The sequence below is a fragment of the Setaria italica genome, chromosome VIII, assembly GCF_000263155.2.
Source record: "Setaria italica strain Yugu1 chromosome VIII, Setaria_italica_v2.0, whole genome shotgun sequence".
NCBI lineage: Eukaryota > Viridiplantae > Streptophyta > Magnoliopsida > Poales > Poaceae > Setaria > Setaria italica.
Window position 1 is genome coordinate 38,514,027 of NC_028457.1, and position 14,019 is coordinate 38,528,045.

Below are 14,019 nucleotides of genomic sequence, written 5' to 3' on the forward strand. Positions count from 1 at the left end.
AAATGAGAAAACAAATTCAACAATAAGGGACCAACCTTTTATTTCCAATATCCGGTCACCCAGGGACAACTAACGAACTCCATCTTTCCAGTGTGCGGCGCGCGCCATCACCACACAAACTCATCAGTGGATCATCCATCAATAACTCAGTTCAAGACAAAATAGCAAACCTAGATTTGCCCTAATAATAGCCATGCCTCCACATAAGGCATAACTCCCAGTTGCGAAGCTTGTTCCATTCTTGAAACGTGCTGGGATCGATGCTTCTACATTTCTGGCTCAGGCACATGAAGATTCTGGAGCACGTAAACTCCATTGTCCTCCCGGACGCCAGCACCGACAACAGTTCCGTCATCCTTTCTGATCTCGAAATCCTTGTTGCGAAAGCAGCAAGAAAGGCGGTGGTCGCGATCCAGCTGGTTCACAGAAACAAAATTCAGCTTCAGATCTGGGGCGAACTCAACGTGAGGGATGTTGAAAGCCTCTGTCCTCATCTTGCCAAACCCAACAATTGGCACATTGGTGCCATCGCCAAGCCTAGCCATCCTGGGAGTGGGATACTCCTGAAAATCTTCAAGGAGTTCCTCATTGCTGATAATGTGACCCCGTGCAGTGGAGTCAACATTGATATCACCCCTGCTGTCACTGCCTGTCAGCGGATAATGGCCAAGCAAGGTCACTAATGGCACCTCCACCCTGTAGGATGACACATGCAGTAATAAGTTTGGGTGACTGTCAAGTAATGCCTAGATACTACATGTCTACCTCATCTAGACATATATATTTGATGTTTTGGAGTAGTTGTATAATGCAATATATATATGCACATTAAAAAAAAGAAATTCAGTCGGGGAACTGGAGTTGTTAATTTTCTACTACTACATTTGATTTATTTGGGACACAAACAGAAATCAGTTGGAATCAACTGGGCAAGCAAATGCATGTCTTGTTAAATCCTTACTTTGACGACTTTGGAGAAGTAGTTTTCCTGATGTCCATCACAATGAACTGTCAAAAATAATGAAGGCAGGTTAGCAGAGAAGCTTTTTCTTGTGAGCACCAATACTGTAATACTTTTTAAGAATGCAGTACGACATGAAAAATGAGCACATCATGGTCATAGGGTTAATCCCCTTAGTACCGGTTTTGCACAAAACCAGTACTTGTAGTTCGGTACTTAAGGGGGGCCTTAGCGCCTTTAGTATCGGGTGGAGCCTCCACCCGGTACTAAGGGGGACCTAAAGGGTACTAAAAGGGTACTAAAGGGGGACCTTTAGAGCTCCACCTGGTACTAAAGGGGGTCACGGGGTTCTCGAGGACTATCCGTTAGACCCGGTACTAATGCTCACATTAGTATCGGGACAAAATGCAACCGGTACTGAACCTCAGGACAAATGCTCAGTTTTTAAGTAGTGGTAGCGCCTCACAATCAAACTTAACAATACCTTTCTTGTACATGTCTAATGTTTTGGACTCTTTTGTCAAAAAAAGATCTAATAGGGATTTATGCACCTATCTTGTTTTTTCGTTTTGCAACTCACTGTGCCTCGTGTATTCCTAACCATGAAATGAGACTCCATTCTAGTTCAATCATTGTCTTACTAGACATGTTAGTTTTACACCAATGACAACAAGAATTAGGTCATTGGGAATCAGTGAGAGACATATTGAGCAACTGAGAATGCACACTCACACGTGCTCACTATGCTTCCCATAACCAATGTATTTCCATCACAACAATGCTTTGCTAACAAAGTGAGATCTTTCATTTGGAATAAGAATGCCATGACAAGTTGGTATTAGAGCATATTATTGACTTGTATGTTAATACTGTTAGAGATAGAAAATAATAGGCTAGGGATTGTATTCCTTCCATATCTATAGTAGAATGGTTCGTGCTCCAGGTTACCTTTACTTTGTGCCATCCAAGACTCAGGTAAATACTATCCAACAGTTAGGTTTCGTGATTCTATCTTCCTTCATTTGTAACTGACAATAGATGAAGAGGGTACCAATATAAGCTTATTTCTTGTTGCCATTTGTCTCTATTCAACTCTAAAGCTCCCTCTAACCTTAACCCTGATAACCCAGATTGCCAAACATGGGATATCTGCCTTATTTCAGAGAAGGAATAATTGAAGGGGAAAAAAAAGAACTGAACAAACCATTTCAATCACAAAAGTGATTTGTAATATATATGAATACCTCAAAGTTGTTAACTTGACCCCATGCCAGTTCCAACTCTTCTGGACCGGTCCAAACATCAACCATAGGGACCAAAAACTTGTTGCCAGTCTCGAAAGGGGGACAAACTATCACCAAAGGCAGGGTATGGACCATCAGTGTCTTCTGTGCTGCCTTCACCCTGTGGGATCAGTCAATGCAGCAGATCAATACAAATGTCCGAATAATAGTAGTGTAAAATTCACGTTGCCACTTCAAAATCAAAACAAGAAAGAGCCGATAACCAGAAGGCGAAGATCGACCTGGAACCATGAGATTTGAATTTTGCAAAAGTTACATATCCCAGGGTTAAGTAATTTACCTTTCCTCTATCATTTCGATGATTGGATCAGCATCAACTAGCACAGTTGGCTATTAAAAATAAGGTAGGAAAAAATCAGCACAACCATCTTTCCAGGTGCACACCAATACAATACAAGAATTTGTGACAATTATGCTACAAATCATGTGATAAGCTACTAAAAAAGATCATTTGATAAGCAATAAATGTACAGCATAATGTTCACATGGGACAAAACAGTGTTGGTAGTTATCTTGTGCCTAAGAAGAGATCGAACAAAGAGAGTGGTACATTTCTCGTACAAATCAAATGGATGACACATTTATTTTGTATTTGTTGAGAGCAACCCAAAACAACTCACACGAATCTTCATACTGCCATATGAGTGTACAGTTTTAGGTCGTTCCGTTGAATGAGCATTCTGACCGCACTCTTTGGGCTGTTAAACTAGGTAACCCAAGACTTATAAATTGCACCCATCCCCTTCCTGGAGCTGATGTTGTAAACATTTTCATGGCACAATAAGTTCTCATCCTGTTGGATTGGGGTTGGATCCCCTCCATCCATGGTCTCATTTGGCACCTAACACCTTCTTCATGGTCTGTGGTGGCTTATTACCAATCCTCAGTACCCAACAATGACAACAGCAACCTCAGCCACCACTGATACCAATGAAGCACACAACACGAAGAGTATCCAAATGTTCTAACTTTACCTTACTTTGGAAGTTTGGATGATAATAACCTTAAACGCTAGAAGAAACTATTTCCAGAAAAGAATTTGGAAAAAATGTTTAGATGTAAACCTTGCTCATAATCGTGTGAAACATATGAGTGCTATAGAGGAATATGTACCAGTTTCTCGAGCTGCTCAGTGAAGTCACTGCTCTCAATGGAGAGGGATGTGCCAATGATCCTTGAACTTGACTTGCCAACGACCACAATTGCAGGCCTGTCATTTGGAAGAACACAGTGTTAACAAAAAGGCCGTTGAATTTGTACGCCTGTCCAAAACCGAAGCAATTTCCCTTAAGAGGGTGGTCTGTGAGAAAATATGTTGTCAGTAACCACAAAACAACGTACGTTTATTTGGTGATATTTAAATATTCCAAATTCGACTAGGCAATATAAATTCTTGAAGAAATATGATCCCCAAAACATTCAATCGCTCCCAAGATTCTGTTTCACTTTTTTGTAGTGCCATGCCAGTGAAGATTCTGTTCTCTTTTTGGGTTCCGTTGCTCTAAAGTACAGCAAGCAGTTTGGGAAACAAACGGCTGATCCATATTTGGACTGATCTATCAAATCAACACACCAATCGTCCCAGTTTGTTGCGCCAAGCATCACATGGATACTCTGCATCTCATAAAAGATGGAGGAGGAGGAGGAGGAGAAGGAGGAGGAGGAGCATCTGATGCATACTACGCAGCATCTCAAAGGAAGGAAACCATATCAGCAAAATCCAGATGATTGATGCGAGCACCTTACCCTGCATCAGAAGGAATCCGCGAACGGAGTGTGTGCTGGGCGAGATTGCGCACCGACTCCTTCTCGTAGGCGTTGACATACACCGGTATCTTGCGTTGCGAGAAGTCCAGCGCGAGCGCCGCCGCCATGCTCGCCGACGGGTGGGTGGGGAAAGTGTTGTTGTTATTGGGGAGATAAGCAGCGGAAGCGGCGGAATCCCAGCAGAAGCCTATAAGCGTGTTTATTTATCGCCTTGATTATTAGCTTAAGGTTGCTGAGTTCATTGTCCATGCATAAAATAAGCAAAGCTTAACAACTTTTACAAAAGCATGTATGCAAACTGTCGTGATATTACACTTCTATGGATCCTAGATTGTTAATTACACACAATGATTTTTAGATATGGCACTATGATTTTTGAAGACCCAACAATATGTCGTCACTTTTGACCAAACGGCCCCCCATTTCACCGTGCATAAGGGGAACAAGGAAGAAGACAAGGGCAAATTGGTCCAATTTTTTCTAACAGTGTATTTACAATTTTGAAATCTGTAGTGGCACGTTTGAAAACATATTGCATTCCAACAGCAAGGATAAAAATATTACTATTTTTTTGGCATGCATAGAGTCAACTTTGACAGTGGAGCTAAGTTGTTTAGGTTTCTTGTGCTGAAGCCTGTTCGCACATGTAAAAGTTAATCTTATGATATGCTAGGCCAATCAGGTCCATCCCGAGCATATGAGAGGCCCTATTCCATGGACAAATTTAAACCCTAATGAAACATTTATCAAGTCAATGATGCTTATATATTCTTTCAAGAAGAATCCATACGTTTGGTTGAATGGTAGCAGAATAACATGCATAATTAGACCACAAAAGTTTAAGTTTACTCTTGACAAATAGTGACAATCAACCTTGGACTTGTGCACAAAATTATGGTGGATGCTATAGTGACTCCATTATCCACCATTCCGTATAACTCTATGACTGGTACGATCATTTCTATGATTAAGGTGTATTTTAGCATAGCCAAGACAAAGAAAAAGAGTGAAAATGTGCTTTGAAGTTGTGATGAACATTGTAAGTGCATAACAACTAGCAGTTAAAAATTGAAATTAGGAGAAAACAGTTTGAGCATTCCATTTGAGAATGTCGTGTTAAAAAATTTGTTCTCTTTCACTTTTACATCAAGCTTATTAGAAAAACCTTTACTTTAAGCTAGTTTCTTAAGGTTGGCTGTTATAATAATACATTAAGGTAACATCTTAAGCCTTGTTGATAGTCTATTACAAGTACCTAGATGCCAAGCACATTTCTCTTTACATGTAACGTTTCTCTCTATGCAATATTGATTTCTGTCCAAAGCAAATAATGATTACATGCTAAGTACTATGATTAAGAGGCCCTGAATATTTGGGGGGCCTGTGTACAAGTGCACACAGCTTGCACGCCCCCAGGGATGGCCCGGGCCAATCCCTAGAAGATGCTCATAAGGTGAGTATGCTCATAATGTGTATGCGTTCATACGGGTGAGTATGCGTGCACACGTGTATACATGAGCGTTTGAATTTGCACAGCACTTGAAAAAAAATCTTTGATTTTAACTACCAAGGTGTTGCCTCTCACCGTACCTTTAAGATGAAGGATTTCCCTATCTTTACACTTTGTGCAGAAAATTGTATTCCTTCTATTTCAAATTGTAAGTTGTTTTAGTTTTGTCCCAAGTCAAATTTATTTAATTCTATTGAAGTTTATAGAAAAATATATTAACTACACTTTGTGCAGAAAATTGTATTCCTTCTATTCCAAATTGTAAGTTGTTTTTGTTTTGTCCCAAGTCAAATTTATTTAATCCTATTGAAGTTTATAGAAAAATATATTAATTACTACAATATAAAATAAACACATTATTAAGATATATTTATGGTTTATCTAATGAACTAGTTTGGTGTTGGACATATATTTTTCTATAAACATGGTCAAAGTTAAATAACTTTTACTTCGGACAAAATTAAGACGAACTGCAATTTGGAATAGACAGAGTGCTTTTTTCATAAACCTTGCCAAATATAGTTGTTGATGTATTTTTTATAAATAAATTTTATTTGTTAAAAATATCCTTATACAATTTCAACGGTAAGGATGGGTTTTCATTGCTGTCTTTTATGTGCCACCAATGTTGGGAACGCCTTTATTATGTTCTATTGGTAATTGAAGAATCTTGCAGTTTCGATTTGATATCAACTAATCATTCATTGGAAGCCAGCAAACTTCTTGTTCTGTGGCACAAAGATTCAGATGAAGTTGTTAGCATTCTACAAGAGTTTCCATCTTTCTCAACAGTTTTTTATATGTGGCCTACGTTATTAATACCCAGTATTGTTTTTAGTAGAGCTGTCAACATTTTATTAATATATTTTCTATCTTTCCGAACAATTTTGGCAAATTGCTACTAATACAACCCCCACAAATTCAGTACCCACAGTTTTGTAGGTAGTTAAACAAATACACTAGAAACTGTCGAACGGAGACTTTTCCGTTGATCTTTGGTGCTGTGGGTGCATAAATCACAAATATGACTTGCATAGTCATTCACCATGCCATACTTAAAGGATTATTCAAATTGTTTTGACAGCAGCCTCAAATCTCCGTCACCAGGACTCTTATTTTCTTAGCATGCTAGGCCATCCATTTTGATCCTTTTGTGGCTTTGAAAGGTTTATCGGGGCAAAAAAGCTTCAAAGGAGTTTAAGAAAGAAGCAGATCCCTAATCACCGTTAATTTTTCATGCACATTATACAAGGTCCAAAAGAAGACACTTGTACACCCTAACATTTTTGTGGGTGCTCACATGACATTTACTGCCAAAGGCTACCACTCATGGTCTGAATGTTGCATTACAGAGTTGGAAGCAGAGCTAGCAAAGCAATCATAAAAAAGGTTTATATCTATTTCCCATGTGACTGAGAAACTATGTTGCTCCTGTTCAATCATAGCCGAGCATTACGTTTGCACAGGAACATCACACACAAATTCAGTAGTAGTACATACAGGCATACAGCTGAAACTAGATGCGTTCCACTTGCGTCCTCAGTAGCTATATCAGAACCATCAGAGGGATCGGAAATGAGATGTGATCAAAGTAAATGCTTAAGAGATCAAATTCCCATCCAGTAGTTCTCAGATACTCAAAACATAACAACTTAAAATACATAGGTAGCACTCAAATACTAGCCTGATTCCAGTGAAAGCTGTTAATTTGGATTGCACATATAGGAGAAGCTCCCCTGTCCCAGCCCATTTTTCACTCGTCACTGCCACTTACCTTCTCACGGGAAATAACCATGGAACAAGCAGGGCCCAAAATGCTTGCAAGCAAAGATGTTGTCTCCTGAGTATGCATCCAAAGAGACACATACTTCTGCTACAACATACACTGAGGTGCTAATTCAGCTGAACTTTCAGGAAGTCTACTGCATACATGCCATCAGATCCCATACGAGCTTTGCCGACAACAGACCCATCACTGATTTTACTGATGCTACACTCGCCGCCCCCAAACACAATGCTAAGATTCAGTTCGGTGAGTTGGCCCACTGAAACCAAGTTTTCAGTAAGCTCCGGTACATACCACACATCAGGGAGAACGACCTTTGCTGTCTCCACAGATCCTCTGCCACACACCTGCATCGGCAAGCCATTCCCAGAATGAACAACTTTATTGCTTACTGGGCTCAGATCAGGGATGAGGCTCCGGTTGTTTGTCATGTGATGGCAAGCAGCAGTCGCGATGAACCAAGTAGATCTTCCTGCGTTTTCTAAGCTGCTGTCGCCGCCCCCTTCGGATGCGTTGCAAGGATTAGGTTCTCTGAAGACAAACAACATCAACAAGCAATAGCAAGTGAGTACTGTGTTGAAGCAACCAAGATACTTTGGAAGAACAATGCTCAAAGCTTGTTGTAGCTCATAAACAAGAGCATATACTGAAGCTTTATATGCTCAGATGTACAGACACTGAGTAAGACACTGAGGATAGATCCCTGGTCTAAGCATACACACGAACTAATTTTCTTTAAGGCACGCATGAACTAAATTCAGAGGAGCACAAATAGTTAAATGGGGTGAGAGTGCACAGTACGCTGAAGTCGCTGGCGAGACGGGGAAAGGCGCCGCCATCTTCTGAGAATTTGGGAGCGGCCGGAAGAAGTTGTTAGGGTTCGGAACAGATAATTATAAAAACGGACGGCTCTCGAAGTACCATCCTACTAGTGCTATGCTGCACACACCCCAAGCGGGCTCACCTTTTCTATTCTCGGGACTCAAACCCTGATAGTGCCATTTGCCCCTGTCGTTTTCAAGTTTCCAGATGGCCTTCCATGAGAAGCTTATCGGAATTTGAGGGAAGATGAGATGTGGACGACTCCATGCTGACAGAAAAGGTTCTCGAGAAACCGGAATTAGCCACCTATTGAGGAGCAGAGACACGTTCGCAGTTTTCTTTGACTGGTAAATTAAATAAAGATGGAAAAATATATGAAATTACACTACTGTGCGTATACTAAGCATTGTGTGTATAATAAGCTAGTCCATCGATCCATATGGATAATATCTGATTTTTACCCGGTTGTGACTGACTTCGGTTATGGATCACTCTATCAGCTCCTAGCATATTCATAGTTCTCCATTTTTGCATTAGCTAGCTACGCCAACTCTTGTTGCCGCCTGTTTGTGCTGAAATGATGAATCCAAAAATTGGGTTCACAATTTCAACCCCATCTGATACAATTTGCATCAATATTTTGTTCCACCACATGTTAACCTGAAACTCTAACACTTGTTTTACCTCTTATCCTATACCATTTCTTTGGATTTATTAAGAATATTATATTCTAGTCCTAAATTGCACTCTGAAAGGGTTCATCACAAACGGCTAGTAACCTCTCCCATCTTAAACGTACCTTACGCCTAAGAATGTGGGTCTACGATGATTAGGGGTAGGGAGGGGGGGGGGGCGCAAGTTTGTTAAGGCCCACAACAATTATACACAATGGCATATAGAAACATATATGACTCGGCTATAGAAATATATACGACTCGGCTAGAGGACATATAACAAAGTAATCAACATGTATTTTGCCAAAAAAAAAGGTTAATTGTTTACTAATTAGCTCCAAAAGTAGGAGAATAAAATAAGATATTATATGTTTGCAAACACAAAAGAATTACATCTCTATTAACGTGAATTTAGCTTAAGAGGGACAACTTAAATTATAAGATTTGATGGTTTTCGTCAGAACTTGTCTTTGCTGTCAGTTTATTTTTAATATAAAACATAATGTAATTTAGTAGAAAGCCATCTCCCATTTTGTTCCTACGAGATTAGAGGAGCAATGCCAAAGTGGACGGTGGTGGCCAGAGAGAGCTTGGACGGCTTACTTTTCTTCAATTAACGATGGACAAAAGCTTTGTTTTGGTTGGACTTTGCCACTTGGGCTGGGCTTATTCTCAGCTTAGGCCTTTATAAGTGCATCGTTGGTTGCTTAAGTATGTGATTAGCAGGTAATTTTATGGCACCAGTAGAAAACTGACTTTCGATCCTTAACAAAAATCTCGGAATAAATTGGACCCGCTAAGACTAAAGAGGCTTAATCCCAGGTCTAAATTTTGTAGTATGTGGATACCCATTTAGTCCCGAGACTAAAGGGCCACCTTTAGTCCCGATTGGTGTTACAAACTGGGTCTAAAGGGCCCCCCATGGGGTAACTACAAAAGGATAGTATCCCCCTACTCAGTCAAATGTACTGTGTAGGTGAGATGATAAGGAAGGATCGTGCGAGACTTGAGATCGTGGGTTCGAATCACAGGCACCGTGCACACACGCAGGGGCCAGGCCCTTACGCCCCCTCCCCCCATCTAGACCATCTAGACAACCAGTACTCATACTTAGTGGACAACACATATACTCAATTGTCTTTGACGGATCTTTATTGTGCAGGCATAAATTTGAAGGTTTTGACCACGTTGGGATTTTGAATACAGTAGGAAAACATATGATGGTGGCCACCGTCTTCTTTTGAGGCCTAGGCCCATGCGGCTGCACAGGAAGCGAGCAAAGCAGCGGACAAGGCTCAGACTCGCGCCATCTTGGAGAGCAACCTCCTAGCACACCACCCCTTTCTAGAATGGCCTGGATCGCTAGGGAAGCAGCGATGAAGGTGCGGCTAGGGCCATTTCGGTGACTCCAGCACTGCTCACATTCTTCTCTGACGTAAGCGCTGGCATAGTTATGAACGAATTTCTCTTTGTCCCCATAGACTCATCATTCTGCTAAATAAGTAGGCTCTTATGTGGAATTGATTGATTTTAGATTATCTGGACTTGTTTTTGTGCACTTGATTAAACTTATGTTTCGAACTTGTTTATATGTGTTGTTGAATCCTCACCTAATCTTAGGTTATGTGGACTTAATTATGTGTCATTGATCCTTGTTTAATCTTAAGTTTTGTGGACTAGGTTATACTAGACATCTTAACAAAAAGGGACAAAGTAGATGCTCAAATCAATGGAGATGATGGTTTATCTATTTTACAATATGTTGATGACACAATACCTTTTATGGACCACGACCTAGAGAAAGCTCATAACATGAAGGTATTGGGGAGGCCCATGAAGCTATTCGAGCAACTATCGGGGTTTAAAATTAATTTCCATAAGAGCGAGGTATTCTGCTTTGGAGAGGCCCATGATACAATGGTCAATATACAGAACTGTTTGGCTGCAACCAAGGAGATTTTCCTCTAAAGTATTTCTCCCACTGCAAGCAAGGCACGTGGAAATAAACGGATGATGACATTGAAATGCAAAATAAATGCATTAAATGTAACCTACAAATTAAATTCCGATTATACCACAGTGGTTCTCATGATGAAATCCTTAAAAAATACCCTTGAGTAATTTAAGATGATATTTTTGAAAGAACATTTATTTACAATGGGGATCATTTTTTAAATATGAAAACATATGTTTCTATTTCACGGGAAATTGTTTCAGGTTTAAGATAAAATTATTTCGACAAAAAAGTGAGAATTGTTTTAAAAGGAAAATGCTACAGGTTCAACTAGAACAAAAAATTATTCACTAGAATAAAACGTTGTTACCTAGAATAAATGATGCAAACTCAGAGAATAAAAGAAAACATTGTACAACTGTGAGCAGACTTATTGAACTGGTTGTACAAGTGAAAGAAAATACATTTAGAGCCAACGAACAACAAGGGCCAGGACAACATTGTACATATTTTTGATATCTTCATAATTGCAATATGTGATCTACGGAATCTGAGAAATGGCAAAAATTTTGACAGTGCAAGGACAACAATTGGACTTTGGACCTCAGAACAACAGTTTCACAATGGCTAGAATCACATTTGTAATTTAGATTCCCCCTTCCCCTATACCCCCTTTTTCTGTAAGTGTTTCCAACTTTGTACATATCCCTTTTGGAATGAAATGCTATGGGGAACTCCCCCACATTTTTAAACGTAAAAACAAAAAGGGCCAGGACAACTAGATTGTATTGTTTGCATGTAAAAAAAATATAGTTGGGCTCATAACCCTTGGCCATCGATTGGGAGGATTACAGTATTTCCGCTCTTCCTTTGAGTCAGGCTCCTCCCACTTCTCTCTCACAATCTTCTCTCCTGGCGACCTCACGCTTGCCACCCCTTCAGAAGCTCTCTCGCTTACGGCGGCTGCACCGGATCTGCAGGAAGCATTTACAGTAGGTTTCTTCCGGCCAAGCACCCCTGCTTGCTCCATCTGAAACCATTTTTTTCTGTTCCATGCAGTTCCGCCAATCAATGAGATTCATCACAAAATCCTTGCATCACCCTTCAAATTGATCCTTTAGTGATGTTCTCCACCTCCTAGAGAATTCGTATTGGTGGTCTCCGCAACCCCATGTTGATGGCAATTAACGCGCCAATTTGTTAACCGTAAGCGCACGGATCATTGTAGTTTTTTTCTTAGAGTATTCCATCCAATATTTATCAATCAGTAGATCGGCAGCAAACTAACTAGGGTTTTCTATCTAACTCAATGGATCTAGTTCTAACATGAAGCATAGATTGCATATGAAGGGCAACCTTTATGTCAAGATAAATCATGAGAACATAGGTTAATCGCATCCACAGATAAGATAACACCACCAGGGCACAAAGAACCTATCATCTTCTAGTTGTAGTTCTAGCTAATAAGCAAGCACATTATGCATCTCATCCAAAGCAATCTTTAAACTACTCCCTCCGGTCAACCTCCCGGAAACCCCCACCTTACATGAAGGCAGACCCTGTCACGATCCCACCTATTGGCGTAGGCAGTTTAAGGGCACGAACACTGGTGAACATGTCTAGCTATCAAAAAGGATCTACATACTAGATGTAATTGCCATGATTACATAAAGCATGCTATGTAGTCTAAACATGTATTAGAATAAGGAATAAGCATATTCATGATAGATAGAAGAGCATAAAAAGAGGCATCGAGTCTCTAACAGATCGGATGATATGAAGAACAATGCTCATATAATAGATGTATTTAGATGATCATCTCCAAGTACATACCATTGATGATCACAACTAGCTCCTGAACTCCACCATGGCACAACCGCATAGGGAGGCCATGGCGGCTAGGGTCGGCCTAAGCCATCTCCTAGACAACTTCGAAGACTTGTGGCGGCCGTCAGCTGCCTCTAGTGAATACCCTAGGTTTTGTCAAGTTTTGATGGATTGATTCTCCATTGAGGGAACCTAGGGAGTCATATTTATACCCTTGGGGAGCCTTGGGGCGTGCTCCACTTTCCCTTGCATGAGCTCCTTGCTTGGGAGTTAAGCAAACTTGATTTCCATAAAATCTGACTTGCCCAGAATTTCCTTTTACATAGCCTTTCCTTCCTAATGTCATATCTCCCATGTATGGACTCCAAATAGGACAAATCCAGTACCTAAATTATGTAGCACGAAAATATCTCCAACATTTGTATGTATTGCTTTCCCTGAAAATGAAACTAAGGTCTCCAAAATAGCATCGCAAGATAATCTATCTGATTTTGGACTTCTCTACGCAGTATATATTTTTGGGGGCCATATCTTCTAGCTCCATAATCAAAATTATACTTTCCGTATATTAAAATTGAAGCCCTCGATGGTGGCTACAATTTTGGTAGTTAAACTTTCTTCATTAAAGATCATTTATTTCTCCGAATCTGCATCGAAAGATCAAGCTGTTTTGGACTATGAGAATATCTCTAGGGTTGACTTGATCTCGTGGATAACTTTTCAAAACTCCAATTTCTTCATGCTTAAGTCTCCTTAGCCCGACATTCATTGAATGTGGATACCTAAGGATCATGGGTTAGGCTATGAAAGCACACATGGCCCATTAGGATATCCATGGGCTTCCTCAACTAGGCTCGATTCCTTTAAGCTTGTGCCTCTAGTTGGGCTTTGTGCAAATCATCCAATTTTGTTGTATTTCATGTCATTTTACAATATGATCCAAAATACAAAACACATATGAATATGGGGTTATTTTAGATGTCAAGTGGCAAGTTAGTATAAGAATATGCATGAAAATATTATTCAAATGGCACTAAAAATGTGTTAATAATGAGCGTACCTCGCCGCGGCCTAGCTCAGTGGAGCGCTCATGGCTGACGAGTTCAGTTGCGCAGTAAAAATCCACGTATTTTGGCGGTAACCTTTGTTGTCTGAAAAGCCATTCTTTTTGAAAGACCGTTTCTTTATCTCAGGCATCTCTCTTCAAGCAAACAGCAAAGCTAATTAACGTGGTGCCTGAACGGGAAAAAATCGATTTTGATTCTCAGGATGATTTTAGGAAGCTGTTTTCCTTAGGAACCAAGCTGAGTTTATTGGTCAGCTAAACAGGTTTAGGAACCAGACCGCGATCAATCTTAGCTCTCCATCGCTGATCTGACTGCTGACAATGAGTGCTCACAGAATATTTTCTGAC

General features: G+C 40.2%; 2 protein-coding genes across 2 annotated transcripts; both read right to left on the reverse strand.

Moving 5' to 3' along the window:
- Positions 1–20: 20 nt before the first annotated feature.
- Positions 21–4,205, reverse strand: LOC101758883. Its single transcript, XM_004979913.2, has 6 exons — positions 4,012–4,205; positions 3,379–3,475; positions 2,546–2,595; positions 2,206–2,365; positions 962–1,008; positions 21–696 (listed from the first exon to the last, which is right to left on the reverse strand). Exons 1-6 carry the CDS (start codon positions 4,137–4,139, stop codon positions 267–269), a joined length of 912 nt encoding a protein of 303 aa, XP_004979970.1. The 5' UTR covers positions 4,140–4,205; the 3' UTR covers positions 21–266.
- A 2,761-nt stretch (positions 4,206–6,966) lies between these two features.
- LOC105915041 lies at positions 6,967–8,235 on the reverse strand. Its single transcript, XM_012848464.2, has 2 exons — positions 8,130–8,235; positions 6,967–7,859 (listed from the first exon to the last, which is right to left on the reverse strand). Exons 1-2 carry the CDS (start codon positions 8,165–8,167, stop codon positions 7,436–7,438), a joined length of 462 nt encoding a protein of 153 aa, XP_012703918.1. The 5' UTR covers positions 8,168–8,235; the 3' UTR covers positions 6,967–7,435.
- Positions 8,236–14,019: the final 5,784 nt, after the last annotated feature.

Coding starts and splice junctions, on each gene's coding strand:
- LOC101758883 (XM_004979913.2), bottom strand. CDS start 4,139: ATGGCGGCGGCGCTCGCGCTGGACTTCTCGCAACGCAAGATACCGGTG. Junction 2,366..2,545: donor ATCGAAATGATAGAGGAAAG/GTAAATTACTTA, acceptor CTGATCCCACAG/GGTGAAGGCAGCACAGAAGA. Junction 697..961: donor ACTTCTCCAAAGTCGTCAAA/GTAAGGATTTAA, acceptor GTCATCCTACAG/GGTGGAGGTGCCATTAGTGA.
- LOC105915041 (XM_012848464.2), bottom strand. CDS start 8,167: ATGGCGGCGCCTTTCCCCGTCTCGCCAGCGACTTCAGC. Junction 7,860..8,129: donor GTCTCGCCAGCGACTTCAGC/GTACTGTGCACT, acceptor GTTTGTCTTCAG/AGAACCTAATCCTTGCAACG.